Below are 18321 nucleotides of genomic sequence, written 5' to 3'. Positions count from 1 at the left end.
CTGAGGCTAGATCTAAGTGACATTCTAGTGAGGCTGTATTTACAACCTCATTGTGTTCATTTGATTATCCAAAGCAGCCTATGTGTGTGCAGATGTAACATATGCACAATGGTGCTGTTCTCATGTGCCAGGCAGTGTACTCCAAGCACAGGTCTCATTTTCAGCGACAGGGAAGCAGAGCCCCAGCAAGTCTCAGTAACGCATCTAGTATCACACAGCTAGTGACCAGTAGAGCCGGGGATACCCAGGTTTGTCCAAGTGTGAGGCCACACTGCCTGCCGGAAAAGCACTTTCTTCCCAGTGCTGCTACAGTTCTAGACTAGGCTTTCACTTCCCAATTTTTCTATTCTAAAACTGTCCGGTCATTCTGTTCTGACTTTTGCCTCACTGTTACATGTTTTCATTGAACCTGAGTTTTCTACATGTTCCAAATGATGTGGGACATGAACTCTCTATTTAAAGTGTAACTTGCAGAAGAGTTCTCTGGTGGTCTAGCAGCTAAGATTCCATGTTGTCACCACTGCACCGGGTTCAATCCCTGGTCTGGGGACTGAGATCCCGCATCAAGCTGCTGTATACCGCAAGTAAAAAAAATTAATAAATAAAAAATAGGAGTTCCTGTTGTGGCTCAGTGGTTAAAGAATCTGACTAGGAACCATGAGGTTGTGGGTTCGATCCCTGGGCTCCTTCAGTGGGTTAAGGATCCGGCATTGCCATGAGCTGTGGTGTAGGTCGCAGACATGGCTCGGATCTGGCGTTGCTGTGGCTGTGGCATAGGCCGGCGGCTACAGCTCCGACTGGACCCCTGGCCTGGGAACCTCCATATGCTGCAGGTGTGGCCCTAAAAAGACAAATAAAGTATAACTTGCATGGCATGGCATAATGCCTTCCAAACATTAACAGAGGAACAAGTGAAGTAATTCTGGTAGGCCATGGCTTTCTGAAAGAGACAGCTACCCCTCTTGTTCCTGTGGTTGGTTGACGGGTTGGAAGCAAAAGAAGGCCTGAATAAAACACACTTGACTCTGGGCACAGGACAAAGTAAGTGACTCTTACCTACCCACAAACCCAACCCCAAGTGAAGAAAGATAAGGAAGAGCTATAGAAAGAAGTTTGAAAAAAACTCCACAGTCCTGCTCTCAGCACTGTGACCATGATGGGTTCATCATCTTCCCAAAACTGTACCATCAAGTTCAAGGGTATTAGAGGAGGTAAGCAATGCACCACCAGCCAATACCAAGCAGTATGGGTAACCAAGCTTCCAGCACTGCCCAAAAGGCTACAGAGAATGCAATCCCATGAGTCATTACCAGTGCTTCGCGATTCGGACTGTGATTGACTGTAAACAGCAGAGTGTCCAATGTATGTTGGAGGCAGGGTCCATAAGTAACATCATTAAAGCTTTCTCATGAATATTTCCTGTTTGAGTATTTGATCCAACCAGATAATTCAAACTCTCAGACAGATACTATGACTACGACTTTTTTGGAAAAAGCAGTCATTGATACAATATGTTTTGTTGCAAATGCAGATCATTAAATTTCTGGTTCTCTAAGGGAGTATTTTGTTCCCATGAGCAGCTTATTTACAACTGGCAAAAATCACATGCCTGACTGTGGAGTCAGACTGTTGGATCACCTAGATAAACATACTCTTTGATTAAATTCACCGATGTAATCAGTAGTGGGTTCTGGTTGTCTCATTAATTAGATTCTATGGAAATTCTATGGATGCATCATTTAATTAGATTTTTCACTTAGTACTTATCAGAGGATAGGAAATGTTATCATAGCAATTTTTTGCACATGGTAATGAAATCACTGGTACATTACCAAGATTAAATCACGAAAGAGTAAGAGTATATACCTGTCTTCCTTCCTGCTGCAAGTATCAAGCTTCTTACAGTACCACCTGTGATGGATGGGACATGCAGAATTTCACAGCTTTCCATGACACCCACCAATCTCCATGTCAGAAAAAATTACTGTCTCCAGTCTACTGTTGATCATTATGGCATTTTAGAACAGAATAGCTCATTCTTAAGAATATTAATAGCATCTACCTTTATTGGGCGTTCAACATGTAGAAGGATTGTGTTAGGGACTCTACTTCCATGACCTTATTTAATCTTCAGAGAAACACACTGAGGTTTCTTTCCATTATACAGATGTAGAAACTGAGGCATGGGTCACAGAGATGGTTAAGAATAGAGCCAAGATTGAAATCCAGATCTGACTCATTCTGAGGCCCATCTAATCTAATCCACTTTATTTCGCAGATGCAGAAGCAGGGGGAGTAATCTGTCTTCCCAAAGGGCACACAGCTAAGTAGTGGCAGACAAAAGTAGAATTCAGGTTTCCACCTGTTATCTTTATTGCCATGAGCCTTCACTACAGGCCCGAGCTATTCTGCTTTTAATTTTGTTTCATTTCTGTTTTAGCATAGGCCAGCCAGGCTCAGAGACATGTAAGCAGTACCCATGAGCACCGCTACCTGTGGTGTGTAGAGCAGTCACGTTTGTAATGGACTCTGCGGCCTTGCTTGTCTGCACAGCTCTTAAAGAGGTCTGGAGTTAATCTACTGCTCACTTGGGTCAGCATTTGGCAGCTTTCTTCCAATGGCAGAGTTGGATGTCTGTGGCTTTTTGCTTTCTCCAGTACCTCTGGAAACTTGGCCCAAGAAAGTCATTCTATAGCTCCCTGTTTCAGGACCAAGAACTGTGACTATGGCACAAAGTGCCTTCTACTCTGAACAGCACGGATCTGGCCATGCCTTTTCCTTGCTTTAAATACTTGGGTAAAAATTTTTACCATGAATGAATGTTAAATTTTATCAATGGTTTTCTCTGCATCTGTTGAGATCAAGATTTTCTATTCTACTAATGTGATTTACATAAGTGAGCTGTTTCATAGTAAACCAACCTTGCATTCCTGATCACTTGGTCTTGATGGATCATCCTTTGTTAAGCTGCTAGCTTTATTCATGTTTTTATTTGCTAACATTCTGCTCAGGATATATGACATTCTTGTCAGGTTTTGCTGTATTATGAGGACCATTGCCTGACCTTGGTCTGAGGGTTGGTCCCACAGGTATTTGCATAAATTGAAAGTCATTTAACTTTAAATGCTAAATATTTTACTATGTGTATATTGCACTTCATTTGAATACAGTTTTTAAAAATAATTAAGTTCGCTTTACCTTGTCCTCAAGCCAAACTGATGAGAATGGCCTTCAAGGCTTGTCTGCTTAGACAGCTGGGTAACCTATGTTACTTAACCCTCTACCATGGTCCCATAAGAATAGGTTTAGTTACTCTATCAGTCTTTGGGAAGACATCAGAACTTTTCTAATGCTCTTCCTTCAGCACAGAATGACTTCTCCATACAGCTCTTTCTCCACTTGAGAGAACTCCTTTCATCTTCCAGGCGTAACATAAATGTCATTCCTTATAGAATATTTTGTGGAAGATTCTGACCCCTTCCCCAGCCACTGGCAGATGAGCTGATCCTTTCTCCAGGCTGCCACTGCACTAGGCACACAATGTTCTAACACACAAAGCAAATCCTATGTGTTAGCATTTCTGTCTCCTCTGCTAAGCTAAGTCCTTTTCTGAGTCTCTTGCTTTGCTCACCTTTGGGTATCTGGAACCAGACAGCATCCAACAGGAGTATTTGGCAAACACTGAATGAAAGAATGAATGCTTTCTCCAGTACAGAGTTGGGGCATGGGAAAGAATGTAACATGATAATGCTGTTACCATTTTATTAAACCAATAAACTAGTGAATGAATGCATTCTCCAAAACAATGGGAGCAGGGAGCTTTGGTATATGCTTATGTGTTGTAGCATTAAAAACTAATGCAAAACTTGGAGGCTTAAAACCACAAGCATTTCATTTATTCACTCCCAATTCTGCAACATAAGCAGGGCTCTGTGAGGATACCTGCTCCGCATGGCATCATTTTGGGGTGGTTCAGCTGGGGCTGGAGGATCTTCCTTTAAGATGGCTTCATTCACCTGTGCTGGCAAGCTGGTGCTGGCTGTCAGCGGGGAGCTCAGCTGAGACTGTCTTCTAGGCCTTGGCTATTTATCCGTGGGGGCTCTCTAGTGTCTAGGTTAGGCTTCTCAGAAAGGCAGTCCCAGTGTAGCCCAACTTCTTGCCTTGTGAATAGTTTCCTCCCAAGCACATAAGCAGAAGCGATCAGACCTTCTTAAGGCTTGGGCCCAGAACTGCCATAGCTTCTCTTCCACCACATTCTGTTCACAGGTCACAGAGCAGTGTCTTCCAGGAGAGAGAGTCCCACAGGCAGAAATATTGAGAGGCATGGTTCATTTGGGGATACCAAAGTAACACAGTGAGGATGTTACCATACTAATTGTAAAAATGAAGTCATCTTTATTTTTTTTATCTTTTTGCCTTTTCTAGGGCCACTTCCTGTGGCATACAGAGGTTCCCAGGCTAGGGGTCAAATTGGAGCTGTAACCACCAGCCTATGCCAGAGCCACAGCAACGTGGGATCCGAGCCACGTCTGCTACCTACACCACAGCTCACAGCAACACCAGATCCTTCACCCACTGAGCAAGGCCAGGGATCAAACCTGCAACCTCATGGTTCCTAGTCAGATTCATTAACCACTGCGCCACGATGGGAACTCTGAAGTCGTCTTTATTTTAAACTCTACTCTTTCTTCTTTGTTGGTGGTTGGTATTTTGTGAGATATTTTTAGAAAACACAATGAAAATTCATATCTACACAACTTTTAATTCCAAGTTTTGCCTTATAGATCCCATTGTAGTTACTCGTCAAACAAAAAGAAAATATTTAGCTCCTCTGACCTGTGCAATATCAAGGTCCCAACCCCTCCCCCTTTCTGGTCTTTTTAGGGCTATACCCATGGCATTTGACCCCTAGTTCCCAGGCTAGGGGTCGAATCGGATTTGCAGTTACCGGCCTATGCCACAGCAACGCAGGATCCAAGCCACATTGACAACCTACAAGACAGTGCCAGATCCTTAACCCACTGAGTAGGGCCAGGGGTCGAACCTGTGTCCTCATGGATACCAGTCAGGGTTTGTTACCACTGAGCCACAACAGAAACTCCTAAGCTCTCTTTTTAAAGGGTTTTATTGAAGTATATATTTATAATGTTGTGATAATTTCTGCTGTACAACCAAGTAATTCAGTAGTTATACATATACACACATCCATTCCCTTTCAGATTCTTTTCCCATAGAGATTATCACAGAATATTGGGTAAAGTTCCCTGTGCTGTACAGCAGGTCCCTCTTGGCCAATCTCTCCACATACCAAACACTTTTCAAACTAAAACCTATTGGTTTCTTTTGCAAAAGATCAGCTCAGAAACTGGTTTTTAAAGGAAATGAGAGTTTAAAATTTTGATGCCAGACAAATTATCAGAAAATTTACAATCCCATTAGTGTTCTTTATATCATACTGTGCTCCAAACTAAATGTTTTCAGGTTTCAACTGTATGAAAATAAAAATGGGATCATGTCAAGTTCCCTGTAATTTCATTCAGAGGTTCGTGATTTTCCTGCCTCCCTAAATGTGGCATTTAGCTTCCTTGTTCCCTGGACTCTATCTTTTAACTACATGTTCTGAGGACCCAATTACTGACTTCTTAATCGGATTAAAGATGGGGTCTGTGTCTGCTCTGGCAAAGCACAGAAAATACACTCACAAGTGATGTGTGCTCAAAGACCTTACACATTGCTGCAGGCTATGAATTTGGGTTTGAACTTAGAATTTTGATCCTTGAACTCCTCTTTCTATGGGCATGATCTTGCACGAACAACTTAAATTCTCTACACCTCAGCTTTCCCATCTGTTCGATGGAGCAGAGAATAGTACCTTGAGGGCTTCAGGGAAGATGATACAAGATAGAACTTGCAAAGCACTGAACAGTGTCAGCCATGGAGTAAACATTCAGCAAATGCTGTCTGTCGTTGTCATTATTATTACCATTGGACGAATGCTTAAGAATACCTTAGTTTTTTTTTGCGGAGTTCCCGTCGTGGCGCAGTGGTTAACGAATCCGACTAGGAACCATGAAGTTGCGGGTTCGGTCCCTGCCCTTGCTCAGTGGGTTAACGATCCGGCGTTGCCGTGAGCTGTGGTGTAGGTTGCAGATGCGGCTCGGATCCTGTGTTGCTGTGGCTCTGGAGTAGGCTGGTGGCTACAGCTCCGATTCAACCCCTAGCCTGGGAACCTCCATATGCCGCGGGAGCGGCCCAAGAAATAGCAACAACAACAAAAAAGACAAAAGACAAAAAAAAAAAAAAAAAAAGAATACCTTAGTTTTTCAGAAACGGATTATTAAATTAGCAATTGCCCTAAAATGTTGCCCCACCCACCCACCCACCCTATCTATTCTTTAGTTTGAAAGGACTTGCCTTTCAGAATTCTCATTATCAATTAGCATTTGACTCAGGGTGGTTTTGAGGATGGGAAGAGAGAATGTGAACTGATTCCTAAGGCTTTGAAGTGGTTATACCACTGCATCAAATTGTCTGGGAACAGCTGAAGTCACTCAGAAGAGGATTACCAGCCTATTAACTGTAAAACTTTTGTGGAAGCAGTTCTATGTGTTCATTGATAAAATGAACGGCTAAAAATTGCTATGAATTTAATTGCATGTTTAAATGAAAAACACTTCATCCACTTTGACAGCACATATTAATTTTCAAAATAGTAACTTGTTTTTTTTCCAAACCACAAACTAGCTTGGTATACACATGGTCTCTTGTTTCCTTTGGGAATCAAACACTGGGCCCTTTGGAGTATCTATCATTGACAAGTCACAGATGACATATTTAGATTAGTCTAATAAGAGAATGCTTCCTCATACTGGGGCAGTTACTACCATGCTACCTTAATTAATCACAGTATTACATCATCAACACTGCCAGTATATACTGAACTGACAATGTAAATAAATGTATTTGTGCTGTGTAGTCAGAGCTGGCAATTATCCATGGTTTGAGGTAACCCAGGACAGTTACTCCTAGAACAACGTACTACGGTGACCCACATGTCCACTCAATCAGAAAGAAGCCTTCATGTTAAGGTGTTTGGAACAATTGATCCATGCGGTACAAATGTTTTGGTTATTATTGATGTTGCTGTTCACCAAGAGTGTTCAGGGGTACACTATGGATTGCTAACAGGTCTTCTAAGACCAAAAAGAAGGGATCCTAGTCCAATAAGTGTGGGCTGCTCAACAGAAATGACTCCCCTCTTAAAAACACATTATTTCCTTTCACCTATAAATGCCCTAAGAGTCTTGCAATGAGAAATACAAACTTCTTGAAGAAGAGGATAACATAGAAAGTATTTCTTGGAGTTCTCGTTGTGGCTCAGTGGTAATGAACACAACTAGTATCCATGAGGAGATGGGTTTGATCCCTGGCCTTGCTCAGGGGGTTAAGATCTGGCGTTGCCGTGAGCTGTGGTATAGGTGGCAGATGCGGCTCAGATCCCACATTGCTGTGGCTGCAGTGTAGGCTTGAATTGGTGTAGCTCCAATTCGACCCCTAGCCTGGGAACTTCCATATGCCACAGGTCCTAAAAAAAAAAAAAACAAAAAAAAAAAAAAAACAAAAAACTTCTTAAAATTACTTTAGCATTTAAAAACAAAAGACTATTCCCCTTCATTAACCACGTTTGGCTCAGGGTTGGTCTAACAGAATATATTTAGGAGATAGTTAGGTAGCACTTCCCCAATTATTAATAGAGTCACTGCTAGATAATTCCAAAAATATTTCTGTCTACTTTCCTTCAATCCAGTTTTGTTCTCCTCTCCTCATCCTTTCTGAAGGATTAAACTGCCGAATTTAGCAAATGGATATTCTAGATACCTAACTACATTTGAATGTCAGACAAACAATGAATAATGTTTTAATAAAAGTCTGTCCCAAATACTGCATGGGACAGTTGAATGTAATTGGGTGTCCTGTATTTTATCTGGCAACTCTGACCCCAAGCCAAATGAGAACCGTCAGTAATTAATTAAACTGTCAGCTTAATTTAGTAACAAGTACGAGGAAAGAATCCATTCAATGTTGAATACGTTTTTTGAATCTTTCCTAATAACAAAAGTGTGAAGTGTTTTGGGGATCATTATGTCTTTGGTCTTTTTTATAATAATTTCAACATGAAAAATGCATTCAATCTGGGGACTGCCATGAACTCTAGTACTCTAGTCTGGGCACTTTTCATTTTAGAGATGGGAAAATTGGGCCCTGAGAGAAGTGACATTTCCTGCCCAAGGAAATTCTCTCGCAAGGCGTTGATAACCACCAGTCTTGACTTCTCATAACCTAACTCTCAAGCCAAGGGTCTAAACTCCTATCCAGGCAGTCTTCATTGTTGTATACTGTATTTGGTAGTACCAAAAAAATAGCAATCTCCCCCCCCGAAAAAAAAGGTGACGAACGGGTAAATAAGTGTTCTGAATAACTGAGTTAGCTACGTTTACCATTTTAATGGATAAAATCACAATAAAATGCAATACATTAAAATAATTTTAAAGGGAGTTCTTGTGGCTCAGCAGAAATCAATCTGACTAGTATCCATAAGGACACAGTTTCAATCCCTGGCCTTGCTTAGTTGGTTAAGGATCCGGCGTTGCCATGAGCTGTACTGTCAGTCCCACACAAGGCTCAGATCTGGCATTGCTGTGGCTGTGGTGTAGGCCAACAGCTAAAGCTCCAATCCAACGCCTAGCCTGGGAACCTCCATATGCTGTGGGTGCATCCCTATAATGACAAAAAAAATTAAAAATAATGATAATAAATAAATAAATTTAAAGCTTAAAATATCCTGGACATAACTTATTTTTTTTCTCTTATTCAGAAGGCACCTGAGTGTCTCCCAGTACCTGTCCCTCACTTTTTTATAGTATGCTAGAGTACAAATTTAAGGAGAATTCCAGAGTGTCTTTCAGGTACCTATGTGTTTCTATTTGTAAACTAGTACTCAAGATATATAGACTTTTTTCCCCACCCATTTGCCACCTCCTATGTGTTGCTGAGAATAAACATCAAGTCCAGCAGTAATCAAACTGTATACAAGTAATGCTTAGAAGAGCAACAGTTGTGATGGGTTCCTTTCTATAGAAAGTGGAAGCACTATTTATATTCACAACAGATGGTATATCATCTTTATTAGTAAAAAGAGACATTGTTTGAATTAAGGTACTGAAAACTGCCAAGAAAAAAAGTCACTCAGTTACTGCTTTTTGTCTCCTGTGTCCTATTTAGTACCCATACCACACAAAGACCACTGTCCCTGCAGATGCCATGCAACTTAGAGAAAGGAGTGAGAGCCAAGGGCTAACAACAAGGACTCCAGATTGGTCAATAATTAAGAAGAAGCATCTCTTTGAAACCAATGAGTTATTATGTGTACAGCATATTCCCCCACTAGACAGAAATGGCTATTTAAACATCATGAATAAACATCCTTCACTTAAATATCTGAGAATGACACACTCCCCTGGAGCCTGCATCCCTGCCTTACCCGCATTGCCCATGTATTTAAAATCTAACTTCATAATCACACCATCTGTCAAAATGGGTTGTATTTTTTCTGCATAACCTTCCACTCTTCTCTCATCCACCTGACACTGCTGGTCCAAGGTGGAACCTTTGTCATATGCCACTTGATTTATTAAAAAGTGGAGCAAGAATTTCTTGAGGAAATATCAAGGAATGAACTAGAGATTGCATTATCTCTTTTTCCATAAATTGTGTGTTTTCTGCAATATGGTGATGAGGTGATAACACTCATAGACACCTGGCCCACAGGTGTTAGCTAGCTTGTCCAGGACACTGCAAGTCCTGAAGTTGTCAGCTGGTGAAGATGAGGCCTCTTCAGCTCTACTCAACCTTTAACCCACCTAAGGTTTCTAAGACAGAAAGGGTTAAGACCGTTTACCTGAGGTTTGAATTGAAGAGAAACTGTAGCCCATCAGTCTTCCAGTGACATGGTGTGAGGTCATGCATTGTAATCAGCATTACTTTGAATGGAGAATGTTAGTATGAAATGCTAATGATCTAAAAGTAGATGTCTCCTCTGTCAGCTCTTATTTAAATGAGTAGCTTGGGTATTTGACCTTGGGCAAGTGACTTGAACTTTCTGGTCCTCAGTGTCCTCGTCTATAAAATGGGGATAATAGTGGCACCGCCCCCCCCCCATAAAGTCACTGGGAGGAGTTAATGAGAGTGAGTGTGAAAGCATTTCGCACCATGCTGAACACATAGTGGCTGCTACCTAAAACATTAACTAGTATAATTACAGATTAAAAAGTCAGGTGGTGACCACAGTGTTTATTACTGTTATTCATGCACACCGTACCTTACCTATTTATTACACGTTAACCTTTGCAAAATATTTTCATGATCTCAAAGTGCCCTTTCATGAATGATCAATGTAATCTTGGCCATGGTTACAGTGGAACAAATCAATCCATAAAGAATAATTTTCCCTGAAAAGTGTAATTTAGTCCTAAATCGCATAGGTAGCCTTGTATATATGAGTAATGAGAAGAAATTATAACTATGGAGCCTTGTGAAAGTTTTCTCATGCACCGTTAATAAAAACACTTTTTTATATGGGCTTTCTTGCCTCCACTGCTATTCAAGACACCATGGCATTAGAGACACAGCATTTTCACCAAAACCTCAGGCTCCTCTAAAGTTGATCCTGTGATGGGAAGTGAGATTTTTACCCCTGATCTCAGCTGTTATCGGCTTATGTTTACAAGCTAAGGGACTGGGCTCCTTCAGTGTTGATCCTGACATGTTTAACTGCTTTATCATTCACGTGTGACACAGTTAACTATTTGTTCATAAAGAAGAATTGGAGTTCCTGCTTGGCTAAGCGGTAACGAACCCAGCTACTATCCATGAGGATAAAGGTTCGATCCCTGGCCTCAATCAGTGGGTTAAGGATCTGGCGTTGCTGTGAGCTGTAGGCTTGGTTTGGATCTAGCATCACTGTGGCTGTGGCGTAGGCCAACAGCTGCAGCTCCGATTTGACCCCTAGCCTGGGAACTTCTTTGTGCCACAGGTGTGGCCCTAAAAAGCAAAAACTAAAAAAAAAAAAAATTAAAATTAAAAAAGTAGTTTACTAAATAGTAAATTACAGGTACTGCAAAATATTAAGGTAAACATAAATATTTACAGAGCTCAGGAGAGACTATAGTTGTGTGCCAGAGACATGGTCTTGACTCCAGTGCAAGGATTCAGGTCCTCTGTGCTTTGATATAAGGAAGTTATTATGAAAGCAGAAGTGATGACAATTAAGAAAAAGCCCCTCTCAGCTTCCCCTCCCCCTCTCCCCTTGGGGGGCTGACTAGTAGGTCTCCTTCCAGGTCATAGGTATTTCTAAAAAAATTAGTATTCCCTTTAAAGTGATATCTATACATAAATTAGTGTCCGTGGACTAAATTACTTCAGAATATTTACTTTCATGTGATCAGAAGATCAGGGTTAGAATTCTGGTTCCCCCGCTGTTAACAGAGAGCAAGTCACTTACCCTCTAGTAAACTTCATTTCCCCATCTCTCCTGTTTGAGGTAATAACTCTCGAGGTTGTCATGAAGATTAAGTGACATGTATATTAGAGACGCTCAGTAAGCAAAAAAATGTGACATGAACAAAGGCGGAATTATTTTTCTGAAATGTGCGTGTGTGCACGTGATCCACTTATTCTTCTAACTTCTGCATGTAGTTTAGCTGACTTCTAACCAGCAGAGCAAAAACTCAAACCTCAAAAACTAAACTTTCTACTTTATGGGGAGAACTTGGTGGAGCTATTCTGTAGAATACTGTCAGCACTTGGGGATGAGTGACTGATTTTTGGTCCTCCCGAATCAAAGGACATCCTGTGTTGCACGGTATTTTTAAATGGCTTCATGATGAGTAATTTTACACTTATCAGGGTGTATAAAGCTTCACATTTTACAAGACATTTCCCACAAACATTTTTATTTAGTCTTAACGAACTTTATGGAAAGTTATTATTCTCATCCTCATTTTATATACAGAAATTTTAAATCCAACGAAGGAAGGAACTAGCACAGAATTACATGACTAGTTGGTGGGGCAGCCAAAATACCATACTGCTTTCCTACTCTCCATTACTCTATGCTCCCTTTTATGTGTTTGGGTGTTTGTTTTTTACTTATTTTGTGTGTGTGTCTTTTGTCTTTTTAGGGCCTCACGCATGGCACAGGGAGGTTCCCAGGCTAGGGGTCAAATTGGGGCTGCAGCTGCCAACCTATGCCACAGCAACGCAGGAGCCAAGCTCCGTCTGTGACCTAGACCACAGCTCACAGCACCACCGAATCCTTAATCCACTGAGCAAGGCCAGGGATCGAACCCACGTCCTCATTCAGGTTCATTAACCACTAAGCCATGACAGGAATTCCAGTTTTTGATTAATTTCATTAAGGGAAACTGTTTTGTATTTTTTGTATGAAACAGTTGGTCCAGCAAGATAGCCTTACACACGCTATGACAAATAAATCTCATCATTTATTTTTAATTCAGCAAAGTTGAAGTCTAGCATCAACACCTTTGGTAATATAGCAGCATAGCTTACTTTGAACAAATATCCCTTTCACATGCAGATATTTTTTCCCAGTTCAGAACTGTACTTTTTTTACTTTAAAAAAAATTCAAAGATCATGTGCATTAGACTATTGTGTTTTTCTTTTTTAGAGGTGTGCCATACATGTTTTACAATTAGCAATGCCATATTAAACAAAGCCGGGCAGAGGACCATAAAAGCTGTTTGCAGCCTCCTCTTATACGTGCTGAGCTAGACCAGTGGAACACCATCTTGGTAAGAGAGATTTTGACAGGAAGATGAATGTAGTTAGAACTGCCGTGCTTGCAAAATCACATTTTTACCAAACTTGCCCCACTGCAACACAAAACCTAATGAATGGATCCATACAGAAAGGGTTTTATGCAAATCTGTGCAAATACATTTAATATGCTCTAAGAAAAAGGATACTTTTTTGTCTATTTCCAACACATGGCCTATATATGCCCTCCAGTACCCAGTAATATAGGAACTCTAATTGAAAAAGCATGTTCACCTTCATAGAAATGACAACTAAAAAGCACACTGTATTTAATGCTTCTATCTTTAAATGGGTAACCAAGGAAATGCCAAGATTGGATCTACTAGATTAGCATGAGTGTTCTTTTATAAAAATATATATACTTTTCAAAAAAAGCTTCTCCTAGAAACTGCATTAAGACCAATAACAATAACTAGATGACAAACCCAAGGCCAGGAGTTAATTTACCCTTAGAGCTTTTAGATAAAGGGCATCTCCTTCAGTTGATTCCCACAGCCAATGCTAGCACAGATTTCCCCAGAACAGTAGACAGGAAATAGGAACTTCACAGACCCCAAGAGCAGGTTTGAGTGACAAGTGAGATAAATTCCAAAGCAGTCAAAACCCGACACAGCTGGGCTACTGAGGCTAAAAGGTTTTCACTCTTACACAAGTGAAAGCAATTCAGGTGAACCGATTCGGTGAAAGCGATTCTGTCCCTGTGGTACTTGGGATAAAAAGGGCACAGGATAGTAGGATAGTCCATGTTGATGCATCAACAACAGCAAAGCTGGGGGAGGGGGCCCCCGACAGAATGCTGAACCTGTCCAGGCCCAGGCCCCAGAGCAGTCTGACATCTGGGAGAATCACCTACTCTGGCAGAAAGACTAGAGATCCTCAAAGCAAGAAAAAGTTTACAGAGAAACAGAGGGCCCGGGAGGCTCAGGTCATTTCCTTCTGGATCCCTCAAGACTACGCGTTGGTGAAGAGCCCAGAAGAGGGTCTTCCTTACCTTCTGCCATCACTCGCTCGAGCTGCACACAGCCTCCTGCCTGCTGCCTGGGTGGGGGAGCCCGAGCCCCGGTTCTTCCGGGAAGCTGGCATGGAAGACGATATTGACAAGGAAGGCGCCCCCAAACACTGCTGAAGTCCAGTGCCCGCGGGCCTCACTCTGCAGAAGCATCTCTTCAAAGTCAGGAAACCGAAAATGTTAGCTCGCACGTCACTCACTAAGCCTCCAGCCCCCAGATTCTGTAGCGTACAGCAAAGTTGTCGGAGGTTTCAGGTAAACACCAGGAATCCGTTCCTACAGCTGTTTCTCCATATCTTTCTACCAAACACATCCCTTTGTAAAATAGGCGCATGGGTGCACATACTTTTTTGGCATTTTCAAATGCTGGTAGTGCTTATCCATGAAATTTCTCCATAACACCTGGAACTCGCCACCTAAAATAATATCATCTAAACAGCCACGGGCAGCATCACATCTTGCGTCCAAGAAAGAAGAGACGGACTGTGCAAAGTGGGCCTCCCTCAGGCTTTTAGGGCAGCCATAGCCGCATCCCCATGGCGAGGGCCGCTGGAGGAGGTGTCTGTGCCTGCGCAGTGGCCCCGCCTCCACTACGTAGGCTCTGGCCACAGGCTGCCCAGGCTCTGGGTGTTGGCTACCCACAGCTGAAAAGCATGTTCATCAAAGATTCCCAAAAAAAAGACCCTCTCTAAAGGAGGTTTAGGTAAGCACTGGAGAATATTTAAATACCTGAGAATATTCTCCATAAAGGGAATGACAATAGAAATGTTGAATAGTGATTGAATTGAAGAGTTATCTTGAGGTAGCATTTAGTTTGCAATGTGAAAATTCTATGATCCCAGAATGTATTTTTGGGGAAAAAAAATAATTCCCAAAACTCAGTAGTTAAAAAAAAAAAAATCTAGTTATAAAATAGGCCAAAGATATGAACAGATATTTCAGTAAAGAAGAGATATGGATGGCAGGTGAGAGGCCGTTCAACATCACTAGTCATTAGGGAAATCCAGCTTAAAACCACAGGGACTTGTCCCTACAAAACTCTTAAACAATTGAAATTTTTTTTAAAAAAATAGTGATAACACCAAATGCCGGTGAGAATGTGGAGAAACTAGATTTCTCATACATTACTTGTGGGAATGTAAAATGGTACAGCCACTCTGGAATACAGTTTGATGGTTTCTTAGCATATGACCCAGCAATGGCATTCTTGGGCATTTATCCAAAGAAATAAAAACTGAAGTTCTCACAAATACCTACAATATGATGTTTACAAAAGTGTTTTTCTTAATAGCAAAATACTGTAAGCTACTCAAAAGTCCTTCAGTGGAAAAATGAATGACAAATTTTGGTATGTCCATCTAATAGAAATTTACTCCGCAATAAGAAAAAATGAGCTATTGATATAGGCAACACTCTGGATGAACTTCAAGAGCATTACGCCTAATTTAAAAAAATTAATTCAATCTTAAAACATTACATACTGTATGTTCTTATTAATATAAGCCTCAAAATGACAAAATTCTAGAGATGGAGAACTGATTAATGGCTGGTGGGAGGATGCAAGCACCATGAGTTAGCATGAAGTTTTTTTATGAGAATGGAACAGTTCTGTATCTTTGTTGTGAGAATTTTTTTTAATCCTATGACTTTGGTAAATCATTACCATAAAAGACAGTCAAAAGTTTTTGCACTGCTTTTGTGCAATGTCGGTTTAACTAAGTTTAAGTACCAATTATTATACTTATTAAAAGTGGATGGTATTGATTTCATTACAAGCAACAATTTTAGTATACAAATGTGGATTCTTCTGTGGTAATAACAAAAACAGGGATACATTCATGGCATTGATTCAGGGGATTATTTGCTATTGTTACTTTTCTCTCCTTTCCTATAGGCAAAATATAGTCTGTACTCCTTGCTGCATTTCCTCCAACTTTTCCACAGTCAGTGGAAAAGTTTCATTTGTAAATTATAGGAGCCATATAGCACAGTTGTGGCAACCTCCTCCTCAGATCACTGCCCTGGTTTGGAATGACTTCCTAAAACAGTGACTTTTCCTCTGCCATACCTGAATTATTGTTTACACCAGTTTATTTTCCTGGAAGATCTTCCAGTCAATCTTCCTCAGATTTAGGCATCCAAGTGGGTAATTCCATTGATGACTCTGGGTTTTTTGCCCCCTATGGAAGAAGCATCCTTTGGAAACCTATCTGAACTTTGGTGCCCCCTGGAGGTGGATGGCAACATTGAAACAGTTGCCTACCAACTGGGATCTTTGTATAGGTCCTTCTGGCCCTAATACCTACCTACTGCTTAAACATGCCACTTAACTGTTTTTAATTTATAACTGAGGAAATGAAAGAAATTGAGAAAAAGCATGATGTCAAAAAGCCAGTTAGTGATAAAATAAGGCCTTGGCACCGGCTGACTCTGGTGCAAATGCAACTGACAAAACCTTAGAAAACTACTTCTGTGTGCCCCAGTTTCCTCTTCCATAAAATGGTGATGTTAATAATGCATCTACCTCATCCGTTGTTATGAGGCTTAATTGAGAAAATGTGTTTGAAACCTTCTAGTTTAGCCCATTGCCTGCCGCATGTGAAGGCCATAATACATGTTGATTCCTATTTCTTTTGAGTTTCTACACTATTTCTTAGCCCCCAGGGCAGTTTGAAGAGAAATGGCTTGCAATAAAGAGGACTGATTGCCAAGAGTGAACAGGGTTAATTAACTTTTCCCAAGAAATGTGTTTTTGAAAAAAAAAATGTACATTGATTAAGGCTTTCAAAATGGAGTCACTTTTAAATAGACACAGTGGAGTCTGCTTTGTGCCAAGTAAATGATCACCCCCTCGTGTATCTGTCTTGAAGTTCATAGAGGAGACTTTCATACTTGTTTTTTATTGTCCTCTCTTCTGGGCATCAAAGATTGGAGACTATTAACTCCATTTCCAAAGACAGTTCAGGGAAGATGGCTTAAACAAAACAGGTTGTCCTTAATACCTTTCCTTGTAAAAACATTGAATTTCATTATGCTTTGGGATCTCTGGGGGATTCAGAGAGCACTAGTCAAGATTTTGTCTCCAAAATGGAACATAATCTAGTGGGAAGAGAAGGAATATGCAGTGAACTAAAACTCATCTGGGGATCCTGGGAAGGGAGAATATTCCATCTGAGAAACTGAAGATAATTTCTTGGAAGAAAATGAGGGATAGAGAGGTTTGTTTGCATTTATAATTTTTCCTAATATTCTGTTTCTTGAGGGATAACACAAAGAGACAGCCCTTGCAATCAAATATGGCTCTCTTTCCCTTTTGAGGTTTGTATCCTGCAGAACCTCAGGAATCCATGACCTGAGAACTCCTTGGGGATTAAGGACACATTGTTGCCTTCTTTGTATCCCCAGTCCTCACTACACAGCCTTATCACTAAAGGTTTATTAAATGAATGAATCCCTTAAGGTAGCTGAACACATCAATACCTTTACCCCCCAGCTGGCTTTTTCTAGGCTGTGTGTGAGGGGGTTTAAAGCACACTAATTTTAAAAGGCCGACTGAAAGCTCCTTGAGGCCCTGCAACAAGTGGGTTGTGTTCATTGTCACCTCCTTAGCTCTTGACAGAGTACCTGCCCTACTATAGGCACTAAACAAGTATCTGTCCTGCAAATGCTTGAAAACTACCCCTGGTCCTTTCCTTCAGAGCTCACAGTCAGTCTGGAACGATGAGACAGAGTTCATGAGGGATGACTGCAGTGGGTATCTGAGCATTCTGACAACCCATGAGGGGCCAGAAGTCAATTTCACTTCCTCACTCAGCCATGTATAGGAGGTTGTGAATCGCCTCCTTATTTCGGGTGGGGACAGCCGGTGCGTCCTTATGCCCCTGCGGGGACCCCCCTCGAGCCAAGTCACAGAGGCAGGTAACCCAGAGGGGGGGAGCCTGCCGGCACGTGCAGCGCCCAGGGGAGGAGGAGGCTGGGCTAACGCAGCCCTTAGTCAGCAGCTGGGTTCGGGTTTTAAAACAATAGCCTATGTCCTCCCTCGGAGTCCGCGGCCGGTCAGCTCTTAGGGGGAAGAAAGCCATGCTGCCCAGCCGGTTAGTGGCCCAACTTACTTCTCCAGAGCCTGGGACAAAGGGCCAGCAGTTGTACGGGAGTGGGTGGGGCGCCGGGGACAGAGAACAGGGGGGCACAGGTCGCCCGGCCCCTTCCCTGCCGGCTGCGGGCGGGGAGGGCTGGGGTCTTCCAGGTTCCGTGCACGTTCCTTCCCGGCAGCCCGCCTCCCAGCCGGGGCCCCCCGAGTCTGCAGGAGGCCGAGGCACCCTCGCCACCCGCGCCCCAGCGCCCAGACACACCAGGCCCGGGTTTCATGAATGAAATCCAATCGCGTGGATATAAATAGCCGCGAAGCTGCTCACGT

At 41.8% G+C, this 18321-nt stretch overlaps 2 protein-coding genes across 5 annotated transcripts in view; one reads left to right on the top strand and one right to left on the bottom strand.

Moving 5' to 3' along the window:
* The window catches only part of RHOBTB1 (Rho related BTB domain containing 1), a 138871-nt gene that overhangs the window by 47083 nt on the left and 73467 nt on the right, over window positions 1-18321 (top strand). The window contains exon 1 of one of the 3 annotated variants that reach the window (XM_021073600.1): window positions 17717-17822. The exons of 1 other annotated variant lie outside the window; for it this stretch is intronic. The gene's annotated coding sequence lies outside the window, so the exon portion shown is untranslated. Of the gene's footprint in view, window positions 1-17716; window positions 17823-17926; window positions 17999-18321 lie in introns of those variants that run through there. One more of the 3 variants, XM_021073597.1, reaches the window with a different exon arrangement.
* LOC106506012 lies at window positions 3749-18321 on the bottom strand. 2 transcript variants are annotated; one of them, XR_002338811.1, is made up of 3 exons: window positions 14251-14998; window positions 13887-14059; window positions 3749-4281 (listed from the first exon to the last, which is right to left on the bottom strand). XR_002338811.1 is itself a non-coding variant. In XM_021073603.1 (3 exons), the coding sequence occupies exons 1-2, from the start codon at window positions 18270-18272 to the stop codon at window positions 13896-13898; spliced, it is 420 nt and encodes a 139-aa protein (XP_020929262.1). In that variant the 5' UTR covers window positions 18273-18321; the 3' UTR covers window positions 3749-4281; window positions 13887-13895. The 2 variants fall into 2 exon arrangements, 1 of the variants encoding a protein (XP_020929262.1); XM_021073603.1 differs by lacking the exon at window positions 14251-14998 and adding an exon at window positions 18017-18321.

The sequence above is a fragment of the Sus scrofa genome, chromosome 14 (genome assembly GCF_000003025.6).
Source record: "Sus scrofa isolate TJ Tabasco breed Duroc chromosome 14, Sscrofa11.1, whole genome shotgun sequence".
NCBI classification, from domain to species: Eukaryota; Metazoa; Chordata; class Mammalia; order Artiodactyla; family Suidae; genus Sus; species Sus scrofa.
The sequence above is the reverse complement of the archived record's forward strand: the minus strand, read 5'-3'. Positions and strand labels throughout refer to the sequence as shown.

What these genes read in the sequence shown, in the direction of transcription:
- LOC106506012 (XM_021073603.1), bottom strand. Translation starts at nt 18,272, where the DNA reads ATGAAACCCGGGCCTGGTGTGTCTGGGCGCTGGGGCGCGGGTGGCGAG. An exon ending in TTGTCCCAGGCTCTGGAGAA is followed by an intron (nt 14,060 to 18,016) that starts GTAAGTTGGGCC and finishes CTGACTTTGAAG; the next exon opens with AGATGCTTCTGCAGAGTGAG.